We start from the raw sequence: 19,699 nt of genomic DNA on the forward strand, positions 1-19,699 counted from the left end.
ATAAAGACCATCAAGAAATGAAGTTTACAACGGCACTGGAGTTTTGTAAAGTTCTAAGTATTTGTAAGGTGTAATGTAGGCCCACACATATATGTACACATGTATATGTCTCAGTATTGCTGAGGAGCGTTTATAAGTCCTGTCTATTGATGAGGGCCGAGGCCAAGGAAACAACAGCAACTGTGGTAAGAGAGACATGATACATTAATGTCTTTGGGTCATGTCCCACCTAAAGCTGTTTGAATTTTCTTTCTGGCAGTAGCACAGACTTTAGCTGCGGTCAAGTAGGAATTGGATACAGTTCACCAGTGGGTCCCTCCTTACATATCATTTGGGAAACAAGTAGCAGTGATACAAGTAGCAAGGATTCAAATCGAATTCAGTCACATATAGTAAAGTAAAATTGGAATTGGATTGGAATTTCAGTTTCCTTCCCGATTTGACTGAATTGAAATGGAATTGAGCCCAACCCCGAAGGGTAGTATTTTTCACTATCCTTTGGAAAAGAATGGTTAGGCCTGCTAGAGACGGTCCGCAAACTCAATCACTAAAAATGTTTGTTTTAAATGTTAAGGAACGTGAGGATGGTCATGTGAACGAACACAACATTATAGTCATGTGCCTGTCCAAGGTAATCACAATATGTCACTGTCACAATCTTAAATGTGTGTTTCGTTCCAAATGGATACCAGGAGAGGTCCGTCCCTGAGATCGATATGATATTTCCAAGATGTACATTTATACGATTGTTTACTAAAACTCAAATGAAAACGAAGCATTCATTGGATGGGTATATCATTCATTTAAATGTCCATTGAACAACAGGAAACATCCCAGCATGTGCTGACAACATTAAAAAGCAGCCAAAATGATAGTTATTCAGTTGCAACGCGTACACAGTATCTACTACAATTGAATAACTATAATCCTGACAGATCATATTTAGTCAAGCTCAAAACACGTCAGTGGATTATAATTATGTAATTATATATATATATATATTATTGTAACACTTTATTTAAAGATCCGCTAAATAGCTAATAAACTATTACTTGTTTGTAAATCATGATATGTCACTAATGAATGTATTTCTTAACATATATTTACACATTTCTGTAGTCAGATACAGTGTAGATCAAGAACAGAAAATTATGCACGTGTATTTACTTCATGGTCAACTAACTGCGTAACAATGAAGATAAGCAATTTAGGCAGACCTTAAAATTCATTATTATAAAATGTTTCGATAGAATACGATATTTAGAATAATCAAATTGGTGCAGTCTTCAGTCCAGGTGCATTTAACCCCAGGGCTGCAAATCCCAGCAAATGTAATTGTGAAAACGTCATTCACAAATAGTATACTAAAACAGAGATGTACTTTTCATAAAGCACTATTTTTCAAATGGTGTACATTGTACTTGGATCTGCACACCACCCAGTGTAGTGAGTAAATGTACATAATTCTATAGATTTACGGTATGACTTGATTGTGAATATATTCAATGCTATAGTATTCACCACACATTTTAATCCAACACGTCGCCTAATCAGCACAGTATTTTACAAAGCCACACTATGCACCATTCAGATATTCTGATATTATTCAGATATTCTGTTTATAATATTTTACTTGCATTTCATTGGTTTGGGTTCCTTGTATCTTATTTTGGGCCTAAGCTGCAGTTTTGTGAAGTATATTACACTAACACTAACCTGTACTGGTTTCAGTCATTTGAAATTTGTGTAGTTTAAGCTACTGGTGTAGTTTACTGTTACGACACGTACAGTATACTTGAGTACTGATGAACACTACTGACAACTATGGCCTATTAAAGGAATGGGTGGATGCCTATGAACACAAAAGTAAAGGAATACAGTCTTAACATACATATTTTGTTATGAAATATATCTATATTTGGTCCTCTCTTGCAGGTGCATTGAAAAAATTGAGAGCAGACATTCAGGCTGAGGCAGGTGCTTCCTTTGGTTAAAGTCACTCTAGAAATAATCTCATGTTTCCAATACTGTGCAAGCGAGGGATAATTTTTCATAATGAGATACAAGGATTCCCTCGTTCAGACTTTCATAAACATGACTAATTTCTTTCTTTCTTTCTCTCTCTCTCTCTCTCTCTCTCTCTCTGTTGATCAGTTTTCTCCATTCAAAGCAAGACTGAGATTTTGTGTTTGACATTTGGGCCTCCCTCTTGTATTTCCACTTGGGTTGTCGTTTTTAATTCCAGCAAACATACGTCAGCTTATGACAAGGTTTTCATGACAAAATATAATTTCACCTGATTCACAACAAGTGTTCAATGTGGTTTGCTAAAAGTACCCCATGCTAAATTATTTTGGCAATTGTTTCATTACTATGATGTTTCAGTCATGTTTCAGTCATGTGACCTTTTCCTTCTTCACCTGCAGAGAGCTAAAAGCTCTCTAGGATATGTTCAAATACAGACAGTTCGACATGAATTACCTTGATTTAAACACTTTACTGTGCACTTAACATACATCAAGTTGGAGTAAGTACATACATCGAGTTGGAGTAAGTACATACATTGAGTTGGAGTAAGTACATACATTGAGTTGGAGTAAGTACATACATTGAGTTGGAGTAAGTACATACATCAAGTAGGAGTAAGTACATACATTGAGTTGGAGTAAGTACATACATCGAGTTGGAGTAAGTACATACATTGAGTTGGAGTAAGTACATACATCGAGTTGGAGTAAGTACATACATTAAGTTGGAGTAAGTACATACATTGAGTTGGAGTAAGTACATACATTGAGTTGGAGTAATTACATACATTGAGTTGGAGTAAGTACATACATTGAGTTGGAGTAAGTACATACATTGAGTTGGAGTAAGTACATACATTGAGTTGGAGTAAGTACATACATTGAGTTGGAGTAAGTACATACATCGAGCTGGAGTAAGTACATACATCGAGTTGGAGTAAGTACATACATTGAGTTGGAGTAAGTACATACATCGAGTTGGAGTAAGTGCATACATTGAGTTGGAGTAAGTATATACATCGAGTTGGAGTAAGTACATACATTGGGGTAAGTTGTTTTCAAGCAGGACACTTACGTAAAATGAATCATAACATTTTACGGCAGGAAAACATCAAAGCATGCGGACCATGGGGATAGTAGAGACAGAGAAAGAGAAAAAGAGAAACAGATAAACAAACTTTCTGGTCTAACGGAGGCAGTTACACAACACAGGAGATTCAAAAGACCTGGAACTAAGTTTACCTGACATGAATTGTGTATTGCAAAAAAAGGTGTTTTCACAATCATTTCACAAAATGTCACATATCTGCTATTCTTAGCCTGTCTTCCCCCTGACATTTAACTGTTATTTCTTTAAACACAAGAAAACAACTGAGTTCATGTACGTATGATTGAAAGAGACAGAAAGCAAAGGGAACCGTGCCAGGTACCTCCCCATCTGTCTTGGTCACAGCTCTTTTCATGTCTCAGTTCGACTGCCTTCCGTATCAAATATGGAGATCCAGTGGTCTAATGGACCATCAAACACCCTATGAGATAAAGAGAGAGAGAGAGAGATCCAGAGAGAGTGAGAGTAAGAGGGAGAGAGCGAGAGAGAGAGAGAGAGAGAGAGAGAGAGAGAGAGAGAGAGAGAGAGAGAGAGAGAGAGACCCAATCTATAGGAAAGAGGGGAACATCATAAGAAGAATCAGGGATGTCTCGAAAAACCAATCACCCTCTCTTTTATCCCTTCCCCCCACACTATCTCTCGTTCTCTTTTTCGGTAATGACTTTGTGTGGTGTGTGGCACAACACCTTCAAATCGTTAGGTCTCTGACTAACGAGGGAGTCCTCACTTTCAGGTGTTTTCCACAGGAGATTTTTGGGTCAATTTTTTATAACGTTTTCTCATTCCCATGCTGCATCAGCAAATATAACTACAACAAACTTTGAATATTTGGGAATCTGAGACAACGTGTATTTCTATGGGTCAATGCATAACATATCTTACTGTATTTGAGCTTTGAACTGGTTTTGCAGTCTTTCACATTTTTTGAGTGAGGATGATGATGTCCTTGAACCAGTACATTTCCGTCAGAGGTCCTACGCCTAACTTCTGTATTGATGCGTAGAGTGTTAGTAAAACCGTTATCAAGACCTTTATACATGCAGCATTCTAAAGTCCTACCGAAAGACCCAAGTAGGTGATAATTCAGAGACCTGGAGTGCTCAACCCTTTTTTCAGTTAATCTCAGAACAGAGCACGGCAGACAAAGAGAGCATGAAAGAATGCAAACATCAGAGAGAGATGAGACGTGACTGACTTGTTTGTTTGGTGCTTGTTGTGGTTCTTGTCTCCAAACCAGCTGAGCACTGTTTCTCTAGTACAGGTAACTCTTCAGTTGAAAAATGGCCTAATTTGTAGTCAAACACACACATTTCATGGTGCTAGATAGAAAACAGGTTCTCGTTAGAAATCACTATGATCATTTTTGCCCACACTCAAATGTACAAACACATTGTGAGCCTTTGTCAGATCAACATTTTTGCCCTTGCCAATGAGTTAACCTTAGAAGATGGTCTGAACGGTTAGACTGTTTTTTGTGTCATTTAGCAGACTCTCTTATCCAGAGTGACTTACAGGAGCAATTAGAGCTAAATGTTTTTACTCAAGGGCACATCGACAGAATTTTCACCTAGTCGGCTCAGCGATTTGAACCAGCGATCTTTCAGTTACTGGCCCAACACTCTTAATCGCTAGGCTACCTGCCACCCATGTTCTCTTTCCCATAAAGACACAGTAAAGCCAACATACTATTGAAAATCAAAAACAATTGGATTGAACTTTGGATACTTTTTGTTGTTGACGTTTAGGCTGTCATGTCTTCACCAAGACAAGTCTTGAAATGCCTTTGCGTGGACAAGTTACGCGAGCACATCTCAAGTTTATCTCTAAACTTCAGCTCTAAGAGTTAGTTTCATATACAGTAACTTGTAATGCAGGTAGTTAGGGACACATAGATTAACAGGTGGTATATGGGGTTCTGGGGTTCTACAGTAGTTTTGAGTGCACACATGATCCCACTTTCTGCAAAGCTATGTACTAAGGAGGGTATATACAGCATGGAGAGGTACATGTGAAGTGAACACAGGTGTTTCTTCACCCAAGACAACGGTTAGAACCTGCTTGTAACGGCGTTCTTCGTTTGTCGAAAGAGAGTCGGACCGAAATGCAGCGTGTTGGTTACTCATGTTTTTAATAGAACAAATGACGATACATGAAATAACAAAAACAACAAACGGAACGTGAAAAACCTATACAGCCTGTCTGGTGAACACTAACACAGAGACAGGAACAATCACCCACGAAATACAAAGTGAAACCCAGGCTACCTAAATACGGTTCCCAATCAGAGACAACGAGAATCACCTGACTCTGATGGAGAACTGCCTCAGGCAGCCAAACCTAAACAACACCCCTACTCAGCAATCCCAAATCCCCCCAAATACAATACCCAAACCCCACCAAATATATAACGAAAATACAAAATACAATGACCAAGGCGTAAACCCATGTCCTGGCCGACACCCTGGCCTGACCAAATATCCTGGCTGACTGGCGGATCTGGAAAACACAAAATCTGGACAATGACCAAGGCGTGACTGGCAGAACCTCCCCTGACTGGCAGATCCTGGCAGATCTGGAAGACTGGCGGATCTGGAAGAGTCTGGCTGACTGCAGATCTGGAAGATCTGACTGGCAGATCTGGAAGATCTGGCTGACTGGCAGATCTGGAAGAGTCTGGCTGACTGGCAGATCTGGAAGAGTCTGGCTGAATAGCAGCAGATCTGGAAGAGTCTGGTTGACTGGCAGATCTGGAAGAGTCTGGCTGACTGGCAGATCTGGAAGAGTCTGGCTGAATAGCAGATCTGGAAGAGTCTGGCTGACTGCAGATCTGGGAGAGTCTGGCACTGGCAGATCTGGAAGAGTCTGGCTGACTGGCAGATCTGGAAGAGTCTGGCTGACTGGCAGATCTGGAAGAGTCTGGCTGACTGGATCTGGAAGAGTCTGGAAGATCTGGAAGAGTCTGGCTCTGACTGGCAGATCTGGAAGAGTCTGGCTGACTGACTGGAAGCAGATCTGGAAGAGTCTGGCTGAATAGCAGATCTGGAAGAGTCTGGCTGACTGGCAGATCTGGAAGAGTCTGGCTGACTGGCAGATCTGGAAGAGTCTGGCTGACTGGCAGATCTGGAAGAGTCTGGCTGACTGGCAGATCTGGAAGAAGGCTGACTGGCAGATCTGGAAGAGTCTGGCTGACTGGCAGATCTGGAAGAGTCTGGCTGACTGGCAGATCTGGAAGCAGATCTGGAAGAGTCTGGCTGACTGGCAGATCTGGAAGAGTCTGGCTGACTGGCAGATCTGGAAGAGTCTGGCTGATCTGGCAGATCTGGAAGAGTCTGGCTGACTGGCAGATCTGGAAGAGTCTGATTGACTGCTGGAAGAGTCTGGCTGACTGGCAGATCTGGAAGAGTCAGGCTGACTGGCAGATCTGGAAGAGTCTGGCTGTCTGGCAGATCTGGAAGAGTCTGGCTGTCTGGCTCTGGAAGAGTCTGGCAGATCTGGAAGAGTCTGGCTGACTGGCAGATCTGGAAGAGTCTGGCTGACTGGCAGATCTGGAAGAGTCAGGCTGACTGGCAGATCTGGAAGAGTCTGGCTGTCTGGCAGATCTGGAAGAGTCTGGCTGACTGGCAGATCTGGAAGAGTCTGGCTGACTGGCAGATCTGGAAGAGACTGGCAGATCTGGAAGAGTCTGGCAGACTGACGGCTCTTGGCTGCTTCATGCTGACTGACGGCTCTGGCTGCTCCATGCTGACTGGCGGCTCTGGCTGCTCCATGCTGACTGGCGGCTCTGGCTGCTCCATGCTGACTGGCGGCTCTGGCTGCTCCATGCTGACTGGCGGCTCTGGCTGCTCCATGCTGACTGGCGGCTCTGGCTGCTCCATGCTGACTGGCGGCTCTGGCTGCTCCATGCTGACTGGCGGCTCTGGCTGCTCCATGCTGACTGGCGGCTCTGGCTGCTCCATGCAGATTGACAGCTCTGGCGGCTTCTTGCAGACTGACAGCTCTGACTGTTCCATGCAGACTAACAGCTTTGGCAGCTCCTTGCCGACTGGCAGCTCCTTGCAAACTGGCAGCTCCTTGCAGACTGGCAGCTCCTTGCAGACTGGCAACTCCATGCAGACTGGCAACTCTGGCTGCTCCAAGCAGACTGACAGCTCTGGCTGCCCCATGCAGACTGGCAGCTCTAGCTGCTCCATGCAGACTGGCAACTCTGGCTGCTCCATGCAGACTGGCATCTCTAGCTGCTCCATGCAGACTGACAGCTCTGGCTGCTCCATGCAGACTGGCAGCTCTAGCTGCTCCATGCAGACTGGCAGCTCTAGCTGCTCTAAGCAGACTGACAGCTCTGGCTGCCCCATGCAGACTGGCAGCTCTAGCTGCTCCATGCAGACTGGCAGCTCTAGCTGCTCCATGCAGACTGGCAGCTCTGGCTGCTCCATGCAGACTGGCAGCTCTCGCTGCTCCATGCAGACTGGCAGCTCTAGCTGCTCCATGAAGACTGGCAGCTCTAGCTGCTCCATGCAGACTGGCAGCTCTAGCTGCTCCATGCAGACTGGCAGCTCAGGCTGCTCCGAACAGGCAGGATGCTCCAGAAACGCTGAACAGGCGGGAGACTCCGACAGCGCAGGAGAGGGAGAAAGCACTGGCTGCGCTGAACAGGCGAGGCGCACTGAAGGCCTGGTGCGTGGTACTGGAACTGGTGGTACTGGATCGAGGACACGCACAGGAAGCCTGGTACGGGGAGCTACCATCGGAGGACTGGTGTGTGAAGGTGGCACAGGATGGACTGGACCGTGAAGTTGTACTGGAGAGCCTGAGAGCAGGACTGGCACAGGACGTGAAGGGCTAGGTAGGTACACAGGAGGCCTAGTGCGTGAGGCTGGCACATTTTTCACCAGCCGACTAACACGCACCTCAGGACTAGTATGGAGCGCTGACCCCGGTGCCATTAAATCCCTGACACGCTCCGTCGGACGAATCTTATACCTAAAGCACCAAACTAGCAACTCTCTCCTCCAATTTCCCCATTAACTCCTTCACAGTCTCTGCTTTGCTCACCTCCAACACCGGTTCTGGTCTCCTCCTTGGCTCCTCACGATAAACAGGGAGAGTTGGCTCAGGTCTGTCTCCTGACTCAGCCACTCTCCCTCTGAGCCCCCCCCAAGAAATTTTTGGGGCTGATCTTCGGGTTTCGCTCTGCGCCGCCGTGTTTTTCTTTTCGACTCCATTCTCCTATAGCCCTCTTCGCACTGCTCCAGCGAATCCCAGGCGGGCTCCGGCACTCTCTCTGGGTCGGCCGCCCACCTGTCTATTTCTTCCCACGTCGTATACTCCAATCCTCTGCTGTCCATAACGTCCTCCCTTCGCTGCTCCAGCTGCCTGTTAACACGCTGCTCGGTCCGTGTGTGGTGGGTGATTCTGTAATGGCGTTCTTCGTTTGTCGAAAGAGAGTTGGACCGAAATGCAGCGTGTTGGTTACTCATGTTTTTAATAGAACAAATGACGATACATGAAATAACAAAAACAACAAACGGAACGTGAAAAACCTATACAGCCTGTCTGGTGAACACTAACACAGAGACAGGAACAATCACCCACGAAATACAAAGTGAAACCCAGGCTACCTAAATACGGTTCCCAATCAGAGACAACGAGAATCACCTGACTCTGATTGAGAACCGCCTCAGGCAGCCAAACCTAAACAACACCCCTACTCAGCCGCAATCCCAAATACTACAAACCCCAATACGAAAATACAATATATAAACCCATGTCACACCCTGGCCTGACCAAATATATAACGAAAACACAAAATACAATGACCAAGGCGTGACACTGCTAGGCTTTTAAAAAAAGTTATCAAATAGGGTACGCACTAGATTCAAGGGTGTTGCAATTGCTATGGGTTTATATTGAACTTAGTAAAACATTCAATCATAGTTGTAGAGTGAAACAGAAAAGTGCCATCAAGCTTCTATTCACTCTATTACATTTAGTACATTTTTTCAACTTAATTTTTTCAACTTTGAGGTAGCATCGATGAATGATTATGCATGACAATTTTTTTGTATTTGAAAGAACATTTTTGTTATTGTTATATCATACTTGACCATTTGTGTCATTTAGGTATTTCAGTTATCTCAACTCTTTCTTTTCGAAATTGTGCACCACAAAATTTGCCTAGTGGTGAATTTTACATAGCTTAATACATGAACTGAACTTGACATTGATTTACTAGAATAGATCATTGTTATTCTCAATGTGGAATGAGGTTCATACTGATGGAGATTGTCCTCACACGGGGCACCAATTGTGTAAGGGATGCTCCTCACACGGGGCACCAATTGTGTAAGGGATGCTCCTCACACGGGGCACCAATTGTGTAATTGATGCTCCTCACACGGGGCACCAATTGTGTAAGGGATGCTCCTCACACGGGGCACCAATTGTGTAAGGGATGCTCACCACCAATTGTGTAAGGGATGCTCTTCACACGGGGCACCAATTGTGTAAGGGATGCTCTTCACACGGGGCACCAATTGTGTAAGGGATGCTCCTCACATTGGCTCCTCACCACCATTGTGTAACCAATTGGTAAGGGATGCTCCTCACACGGGGCACCAATTGTGTAAGGGATGCTCCTCACACGGGGCACCAATTGTGTAAGGGGCACCAATTGTGTAAGGGATGCTCCTCACACGGGGCACAAATTGTGTAAGGGATGCTCCTCACACGGGGCACCAATTGGATAAGGTGTGTTATGAATTACAAATTTTGAGTTATATACATGAGTTTGGAATCATTGTGAAGAGGAATGAATTCATTTTATTATCTTGTAAACATTGTGACTCTGGGTAGGAAATTGAATATCATTGAATACATTGTTCAATGTGTATGTCTGATTATGAGTAACAATAGCATGACTATATGGTCAATGTTAAATACGTAGCATACTGGTACAGTCGCATCAAATCTGCGGGAACATTTAAAGATGCAATCTACAATAGTTCCTGCTGTTCAATGGTAATTTCAGTTAATTACATAGTCTACGTTCAACTGCTCTTATTCATGTACCCAATCTTGTGACGTTACCGTGTTGCTTTTACCAACAAAAAAACAACCAACCAACCAAATCACATGAAATATGAATTCTTCTTTAAATTATTCACTTGTTCATGTGTGGAAATGTAGGCTACAAATCTGAGCATGTGTATGTGGGATAATGATTACATTTCATAACCAAAAATGGTCTGATGGTGGTCATTAAATGAATCTGCAAAATTGTAATTATTCGCCTACCTCCTCATGCCTTTTGCACACAATGTATATAGACTCCCCTTTTTTCTACTGTGTTATTGACTTGTTAATTGTTTACTCCATGTGTAACTCTGTGTTGTCTGTTCACACTGCTATGCTTTATCTTGGCCAGGTCGCAGTTGCAAATGAGAACTTGTTCTCAACTAGCCTACCTGGTTAAATAAAGGTGAAATAAAAAAAATAAAAAAATAGAATAAAGATGGATTATGCGCTTTCAAAATGGATCCTGCTAAGTATGGTGTTAACTTTTTCAAGGGTTCAGTACCACAGATTAATTGGCCAGGTCCATTTGTCTTTCAGTGGTCAGCTTTTTTGATGAAGCTTTATTAGAGCATTATTATAAGCTCTTAAATGTGATGCTTTGTTAAACTTTGTATATTTCAAAGGCCTACGAATCTGATTCAGGCCTATAATCGCTACACCTAGTTAAGCTTTTACTGCAGTGGGCTAAATCAGGGCCACACGGAGTGTTTCTGGGTAGTCTTGAACAAATCTACTTTGAAACAAAAGTACACACATCACACACATGGTTATTTATTAATTTGTATTAATTGTGAAATTATGAAAAATATGAATAACATAATTTGACTGCAGGAAAGGGCTACACACACTGTGCGTGTTTCTAGATTGCTTGTTTCTCTCTGCTGATTTATGTTCTGTCTAATGTAGATGAAACCTGTGGCCGAGTAAAACATTTGTCATTTTATGGCCCGAGCGAAGCAATATAAGGTGAACAACGACTGGCAGAAGTACATGCGAAAGTGGCTGTTCCACTGATGTCAGAAGGTGAATTCACCAATTTGTAAGTCGCTCTGGATAAGAGCGTCTGCTAAATGACTTAAATGTAAATGTAAATGTACATCAAATTGACTAACTATTGTTGACATGTGGGTTAGAATAATATTGATGATGATGATAACAACAATGAATATAATAATAATGGTTCAAATAATAACTTTTATGTGGCCTATTTTGTTATTACCGACTGTTACTGCGCTAAAACGCTAGCGAAAGATTTTGCGAACATAATCCACCCTTTCTTCAGCCAATTAAAAATATCACTGCTTTGGTCTTAATGCACTTGACCAATAACTGTACATTTCCTGATTCCTTTTAGACCAATCAGTAGTGAGGGAGGTGCAACAGGGTATAAAAGCAAAGTTGTTTCTCTGAAAATCAACATTTCCGCCTGGCTCTTCATCATTGGCGAGGGACTCTCGATGCTATCCGCCAAACGTAAGTATAGAAAAGGATGTTAACTGAGATGCTAGATGTAATATGGTATAATAGCGCTCTATGATCATTGATTTGTGGTATCCCAATGTGAAAGTATTGATGTAATAACTCTATTAATCATTGTTATGACTGCTTGTAGTAGACCACCGAGTGTCTAAATCAGACAACGATATTTACAGAGAAAACATATGTGGGTTTCTTTTGCATTAGTGAATGCAGAATATTTGTCACAATTTATTGCACTTTCATCAAATGTTACATGCTGTTCTATATGCGTATGCCCGCTTTGCATTCACAGTAAAGTAAAACCTGTTAACTGAACCTTAAATTAGAATAAGAGAGGTAACAAGTGCATTTCAGATAAATGTTAAAATGGCGGTCAACCCAATGCATTTGTCCACCGATGTATTTACCTGTCATGCTACCCCAGTAAATAGACATTTCATGGTTTCATTGCCATTATATTTTACCACGTTTCGCAGACATTTCATGATGACTTTTTAATGTACTGTAAACGCTCTCTCTGAGATGATGCTTTCATACGAAAGACACTCCTCTTTGCGCTAGGCCTATCTGGTCCCATTGAAATTCAAGCCCCTGGTTTACAGATGTGACATGGCTATACACACCTCACATACAAGTCATAACGGTTCAACAATTATACTCATATTACTTATACTGATAAGCTCTGTGGGGAAGAATGATTTAGTCTGATTTTACACTCCATCATATGTTTTGTACTGTGTACAATCAAATTGCAGGGATCAGGATCAGAGTTCCACTATCTTAAAATGGGAGACAATTCTGTAAGATTATTCCTTCACCTTTTTACATAGATGATCCTGTCCTCCCTCCCCCTCCCTTCCCCTTCGCATCCCCCTCTCTCTTTTTGCTGTTTAACCTCCGCCCTGACCACAGACAAGATCATCTGCTTTTCTGGGTTAACTGTTCAGGTGCGATCTCTCTCTCTCTCTCTCTCTCTCTCTCTCTCTCTTCCTCTCTCTCTATCACTCGTCCTCTCTCTCTCTCCGTCTTGCTATCCTCTGTCTCGCTCTCTCTCTTCCTCTCTCTCTATCACTCGTCCTCTCTCTCTCTGTCTTGCTGTCCTCTGTCTTGCTCCCTCTATCGCTTCTATATAGCTCTATACTTCCTCTTCTTCCAGAACCTCACTACTTGTCTCATATCCTACTGCCGTTACCAACCTCAACGGACAGATAAGTCTTACAAAGTTCCGAGGTGAGGAATGACCTACACAGATATTTCAAAACATTTCTCAAAACATATTTTATCTCATCATATTGTATTGTACTTTACTACAACAATTAACATAGGCCTAACAGCTGGCCTGAATTAAATAACATTTTAGTTACACAAACTACCGCCTGAAATCTCTATCTAACATTTATCTTAAAAACATGTGAAGTAATTTTTATAAAGAGAGAGGCAAAAGGGAGACACATTCCCCTGTCCTTTAGTAGCAGGAGATGAAGTAGAATGATGAGGTGAGGTTGTCATGAAAAGAGATCGGAACGACGAAGGCCAATATGAGTTTCGGCATCTTGACGAAGGCCGAAAAGTCTAAATGCCTCCAAGCTTTTTAGAATCTTTTTATGCCACTTAAATAAAGGCATTTTCATATTATGAAGAGTCAGGCTAATAAATAAAAAGGAAAACTCCAGCACATTGCTATTTTATTTTTACGGTTTCAATAAACCTTCACCTGGGTCCGTAAAGACTGCATATATATATTCTCCCCCATGCACCTGCTGATACTTATTTGGGTGCTTATCTTTGCATTCGGAAAGTATTCAGACCCCTTCACTTTTTCCAAATGTTGTTACATTGCAGCCTTATTCTAAAATGTATTCAATTAATTTCCCCTCAATCTACACATAATACTCTATAATGATAAAGTGAAAACAGGTTTTTAGAACATTTTGCAAATGTATAAAAAATACTTATTTACATAAGTATTCAGACCCTTTGCTATGAGAATTGAGCTCAGGTAAATCCTGTTTCCATTGATTATCTTTGAGATGTTTCTACAACTTGATTGAGGTCCACCTGTCGTAAATTCAGTTAATTGGACATGATTTGGAAAGGCACACCTGTCCATATAAGGTCCCACATTTGACAGTGAGGTTGTCTGTAGGGTGTCGTTGCACAGATCTGGGGAAGGTACCAAAAATGTTCTGCAGCATTCAAGGTCCCCAAGAACACAGTGGCCTCCATCATTCATTAAATGGAAGAAGTTTGGAACCACCAAGATTCTTCCTAGAGCTGGCTGCCTGGCCAAACTGAGCAATCAGGGGAGAAGGGCCTTGGTTAGGGAGGGGACCAAGAACCAGGTGGTCACTCTGACAGAGCTCCAGAGTTGCTCTATGGAGATGGGAGAACCTTCCAGAATGAAAACCATCTCTGCAGCACTCCACCAATCCACCAATGGTAGAGTGGCCAGACGGAAGCCACTCCTCAGTAAAAGGCAGCCCGCTTGGAGTTTGTTAAAAGGGATGTGAAGGACTCTCAGACAAGATTCTCTGGTCTGATGAAACCAAGATTGAACTCTTTGGCCTGAATGCCAAACGTCACGTCTGGAGGAAACCTGGCACCATCCCTACAGAATCATAGGGGCAGCAGGTAGCCGAGTGGTTAGAGCGTTGGACTTGTAACCGAAAGGTTGCAAGAGCGAATCCCTGTGCTGACAAGGTAAAAATCTGTCATTCTGCCCCTGAACAAGGCAGTTAACCCACTGTTCTTAGGCCGTCATCGAAAATAAGAATTTGTTCTTAACTGACTTGCCAAGTTAAATAAAGTAAAAATAAAATCATGCTATGCGGATGTTTTTCAGCGGCAGGGACTGGGAGAATAGTCAAGATCGAGGGAAAGATCGACAGAGCAAAGTACAGAGAAATCCTTGATGAAAACCTGCTCCAGAGCACTCAGGACCTCAGACTGCTTCACCTTCCAACAGGACAACACTAAGCACACAGCCAAGACAATGCAGGAGTGGCTTCAGCTAGAGTCCAGACTTGAACCCGATCGAACATCTCTGGAGATGCCTGAAAATAGCTGTGCAGCGGCGCTCCCCATCCAACCTGACAGATCTGCAGAGAGGAATGGGAGAAACTTTATTTGACTCTTTGCAAACTGGAGCATGCGCAGACCAGCTGGCTGGTGTGTTTACGGACATATTCAATCAATCCTTAACCCAGTCTGCTGTTCCCACATGCTTCAAGAGGGCCACCATTGTTCCCGTTCCAAAGAAAGCTAAGGTAACTGAGCTAAACGACTATCGCCCCGTAGCACTCACTTCCGTCATCATGAAGTGCTTTGAGAGACTAGTCAAGGACCATATCACCTCCACCCTACCTGACACCCTAGACCCACTCCAATTTGCTTACCGCCCAAATAGGTCCACAGACGATGCAATCTCAACCACACTGCACACTGCCCTAACCCATCTGGACAAGAGGAATACCTATGGGAGAATGCTGTTCATCGACTACAGCTCAGCATTTAACACCATAGTACCCTCCAAACTCGTCATCAAGCTCGAGACCCTGGGTTTCGACCCCGCCCTGTGCAACTGGGTACTGGACTTGCTGACGGGCCGCCCCCAGGTGGTGAGGGTAGGAAACAACATCTCCACCCTGCTGATCCTCAACACTGGGGCCCCACAAAGGTGCGTTCTGAGCCCTCTCCTGTACTCCCTGTGGCCACGCACGCCTCCAACTCAATCATCAAGTTTGCGGACGACACAACAGTGGTAGGCTTGATTACCAACAACGACGAGACGGCCTACAGGGAGGAGGTGAGGGCCCTCGGAGTGTGGTGTCAGGAAAATAACCTCACACTCAACATCAACAAAACTAAGGAGATGATTGTGGAAACAGCAGTGGGAACACCCTCCTATCCACATCGATGGGATAGTAGTGGAGAGGGTAGTAAGTTTTAAGTTCCTCGGCGTACACATCACAGACAAACTGAATTGGTCCACCCACACAGACAGCATCGTGAAGAAGGCGCAGCAGTGCCTCTTCAACCTCAGGAGGCTGAAGAAATTCGGCTTGTCACCAAAAGCACTCACAAACTTCTACAGATGCACAATCGAGAGCATCCTGCCGGGCTGTATCACCGCCTGGTACGGCGACCGCTCCACCCACAACCGTAAGGCTCTCCAGAGGGTAGTGAGGTCTGCACAACGCATCACTGGGGGCAAACTACCTGCCCTCCAGGACACCTACACCACCCGATGTCACAGGAAGACCATAAAGATCATCAAGGACAACAACCACCCGAGCCACTGCCTGTTCACCCCGCTATCATCCAGAACGCGAGGTCAGTACAGGTGCATCAAAGCTGGGACCGAGTGACTGAAAAACTATCTCAAGGCCATCAGACTGTTAAACAGCCACCACTAACATCGAGTGGCTGCTGCCAACACACTGACTCAACTCCAGCCACTTGAATAATGGGAATTGATGGGAATTGATGTAAAATATATCACTAGCCACTTTAAACAATGCTACTTAATATAATGTTTACATACCCTGCATTATTCATCTCATATGTATACGTATATACTGTACTCTATATCATCTACTGCATCTTTATGTAATACATGTATCACTAGCCACTTTAAACTATGCCACTTTGTTTACATACTCATCTCATATGTATATACTGTACTCGATACCATCTACTGCATCTTGCCTATGCCGCTCTGTACCATCACTCATTCATATATCTTTATGTACATATTCTTTATCCCTTTACACTTGTGTGTATAAGGTAGTAGTTTTGGAATCGTTAGTTTGATTACTCGTTGGTTATTACTGCATTGTCGGAACTAGAAGCACAAGCATTTCGCTACACTCGCATTAACATCTGCTAACCATGTGTATGTGACCAATAAAATTTGATTTGATTTGAACTCCTCAAGTACAGGCGTGCCAAGCTTGTAGTATAATTCCCAAGAAGACTCGAGGCTGTAATCACTGCCAAAGTTTCTTCAACAAAGTACTGAGTAAAGGGTCTGAATACTTATGTAAATGTGATGTTTTAGTTTGTTTTTTTGTTTTTTGCATAAATGTCTAATAACCTGTGTTTGCTTTTTCATTATGGGGTATTGTGTGTAGATTGATGTGGGGAAAAAACAATGGAATCATTTTTAAAACAAGGCTGTAACGTAACAAAATGTGGAAAAAGTCATGGGATCTGAATACTTTCCGAATGCACTGTATATTAGTCCTATTTCACATGCGTGAATTCCTTTTTTTGCGTATCCCAACCTCCCCTGAGACACCCTCAGAGAGTGGGGTCACGGCCAGGGTCTGCCGTTGTCAACAGCCACCCTGGATCAATTAGGGTTAGGTGCCTGGCTCAAGGCCACATCGACAGATTTTTCACATTGTCGACTCAGGGATTCGATCTAGCAATCTTTCGGTTATTGGCCCAATGCTCTTATCGCTAGGCAACCTGCCGCCCATATGGTAGCACTTACCCTGATAGCAGGTTCATTTTCTAACACACTATAAAGAGTACCTTGATCCTTGATTTTTATTTGCCCAAGATAACAATCTACTACTAGTATATTGTTGTGTAGTTCTCCCCAGTAGACACCCTTCTGTCTTCTCCACGGTAACGGTGGATAACATGCCAGCGCACGGCAGTTATAACTGTGTTTTATTAATTCACATATTTGTAGTTTGGTGGAGTAATTCTGCATTGTTTACATTCAGTAGATCATGATCATCCCCTAATGTGAAATTGTTTGCAACCTAGTTGACACAACACACGATACAGTTGAAACCTGATGAGCACTTTGGGTGTGATTATATTACGTTCTTTAAATTGCTCCTAACAACTCTATGCTCCCTTTAAGTGCACATCCCTGTCATGACAGCCCGAACTGTTACATTCATCAGGAGCTGACTGTACTCTGTTCACACACAGGTTAAAGCATTGAGATGAAAAGAGAGAAAATAGTGCAGAATGCTTCAGACAAAAATTGTGACAGTACCCACAACACACCTACGACTAAAACACACACACACACACCACACACCACACACACGTACACACACGTACACACACACACACACACACACACACACACACACACACACACACACACACACACACACACACACACACACACACACACACACACACGCACACACGCGCACACACGCGCACACACGCGCACACACACACACACACATGCATGAACACACAACACAGAAAACAGAATAAACAACTACCATAGACCACACTCCCAGTGTACGACTGCCATTGTGGTCTTTTTTTTCTTCCATCAAGTGTGGAGAAATCCGTCTTTCGTGGAATAGAGGAGGAAGGGAGGGGGTGTGTGAGTGAGTGAGCGGGGAGGAGAGGAGGTGAGGATATGGATATGAATCTACACTTCGTGAAATCAGGGTCCACCACAGCCTCAGGCATTCGCCCCCTCTCTCTTCTCCCCCATCCCTCTCTCAACCAAAGCCCACCACAAAGCTACTGCTTCTCTCCCTCCACCTTTCTTCGTTCTTCCTCTTCTTTTTGTCTGTCTCTCAACTTCTCTAAATCAGAGACCACCACAAACCCCATCCTTTCTCTCTTTTTTTTTTTTACTCTGACAACAAGAATCACTGTCATGTGAATGGGAATCAGTCAGGGTTAATGTACTCCAATTTCAGTCAAGTAAATGAAGTCAATTTAATGTGAATCAGTGAATTTATCTAAATATGTGTGTTTTAAATGGGTAAAAGATGGCGTTTACAGTACATGACAAAAGGGAGGAACTGAAATTGGGTCTCTTCCGTTACAGTTTTTGCTGACATCAAAATACCGTCATACTGTAGGATATAAAATGTATAGCTAGATGTTATTGTTTAACCTTTTATATTCCAAGAAGAAGCGCTACTACTTGATGTGAACTGTTGATTTGTTTCCACAGTATTTGATCTTGGGTGACAGGAAATACATGACTATAGTAAGTCGTCTTATTCAGCGTTTGTTGTTCTTTGTTTTCAGGAGAAGCTACAACATGAATTATGTTTCTGGATTCCTTTCAATCGTTATTGCTTTGTTCATCTCTTCAACAGGTAAGAGAGAATTTTCTGAGAGTGTTTATACTCTATGTTATACTATATAGCAACAGATACATTTCTGTAAAGGTAACTTACTATTGGACGTAAAGTATATATATATATATATATATATATATATATATATATATATATATATATATATATATATATATATATATATATATATATATCTTGCCTTCTGTGTTCTCCCTCAGGGGCTGAAGATGTGGTGTATGGTCAGGTGGGAGGGACGGTCACACTCCCCAGATTGAAGTGGGGTTCAAAAAAGGTGACGGTACAATGGTACTTTGGGATGGACCAAAAATCTTTGATATTCCGCAACGCCCAGGGTCGAGAGACAATAGGTGAGTGAGATTAGTGCTGGATGGTATCCAGCTTTAATCAAGCGTGACCTTTTTTTTTGGAGCCAGAAACATATTGAGCTAAACAGTATTTGGTAGTTGGCTTTTTTTAACCTGATTTTGACTAGCTTACAATTTGAGGGTTGCTGGCAAACAGAATATCAGGTGCCTACTACTGTTGTTCTCTTGAGCACTTAACCCTTGACCTGCTCAGGGTTACTGCTCTGCAGGTAGCCCTCTGCTACTTCCACGTTCTCATATGTTTGTGTGGTGTCCAGGTGGGTTGGGAATAATATAAGATAGCAAGAAGACACATTTCTCATTCACACTACTACTACTACTACTACTATTAATCACTTGATTATTGACATGCAGATCCAGAGTGGAAAGACAGGCTGTCTCTGTCCAAGACGGACTTCTCCCTGATCATCAACAAAATCAGACTGGAGGACTTCAAATCCTTCAAATGTGAACTGAAAGATTTCAGGCCAACACAAATGACCTCAGTCACCACATTCAGACTGTCCCGTGGTAAGTGCAGAGTGATAGAGAGAAGGGATTTCTATG

The 19,699-nt window shown here is 42.9% G+C and overlaps 1 protein-coding gene across 8 annotated transcripts in view; it reads left to right on the forward strand.

Moving 5' to 3' along the window:
• LOC135522445 (T-cell surface glycoprotein CD4-like) overlaps positions 1 to 19,699 on the forward strand; it is a 29,972-nt gene that overhangs the window by 1,632 nt on the left and 8,641 nt on the right. Inside the window, exons 2-6 of one of the 8 annotated variants that reach the window (XM_064948711.1) lie at positions 11,116 to 11,232; positions 11,564 to 11,682; positions 18,715 to 18,785; positions 18,986 to 19,135; positions 19,508 to 19,663. In XM_064948711.1, the coding sequence (XP_064804783.1) occupies positions 18,728 to 18,785; positions 18,986 to 19,135; positions 19,508 to 19,663 (364 nt within the window). In that variant the 5' untranslated portion in view covers positions 11,116 to 11,232; positions 11,564 to 11,682; positions 18,715 to 18,727. Of the gene's footprint in view, positions 1 to 11,115; positions 11,233 to 11,563; positions 11,683 to 18,313; positions 18,382 to 18,469; positions 18,786 to 18,985; positions 19,136 to 19,507; positions 19,664 to 19,699 lie in introns of those variants that run through there. The other 7 variants (XM_064948714.1, XM_064948715.1, XM_064948710.1 and 4 more) reach the window with 7 other exon arrangements.

The sequence above is a fragment of the Oncorhynchus masou genome, chromosome 30 (assembly GCF_036934945.1).
Source record: "Oncorhynchus masou masou isolate Uvic2021 chromosome 30, UVic_Omas_1.1, whole genome shotgun sequence".
Taxonomy (NCBI): Eukaryota; Metazoa; Chordata; class Actinopteri; order Salmoniformes; family Salmonidae; genus Oncorhynchus; species Oncorhynchus masou.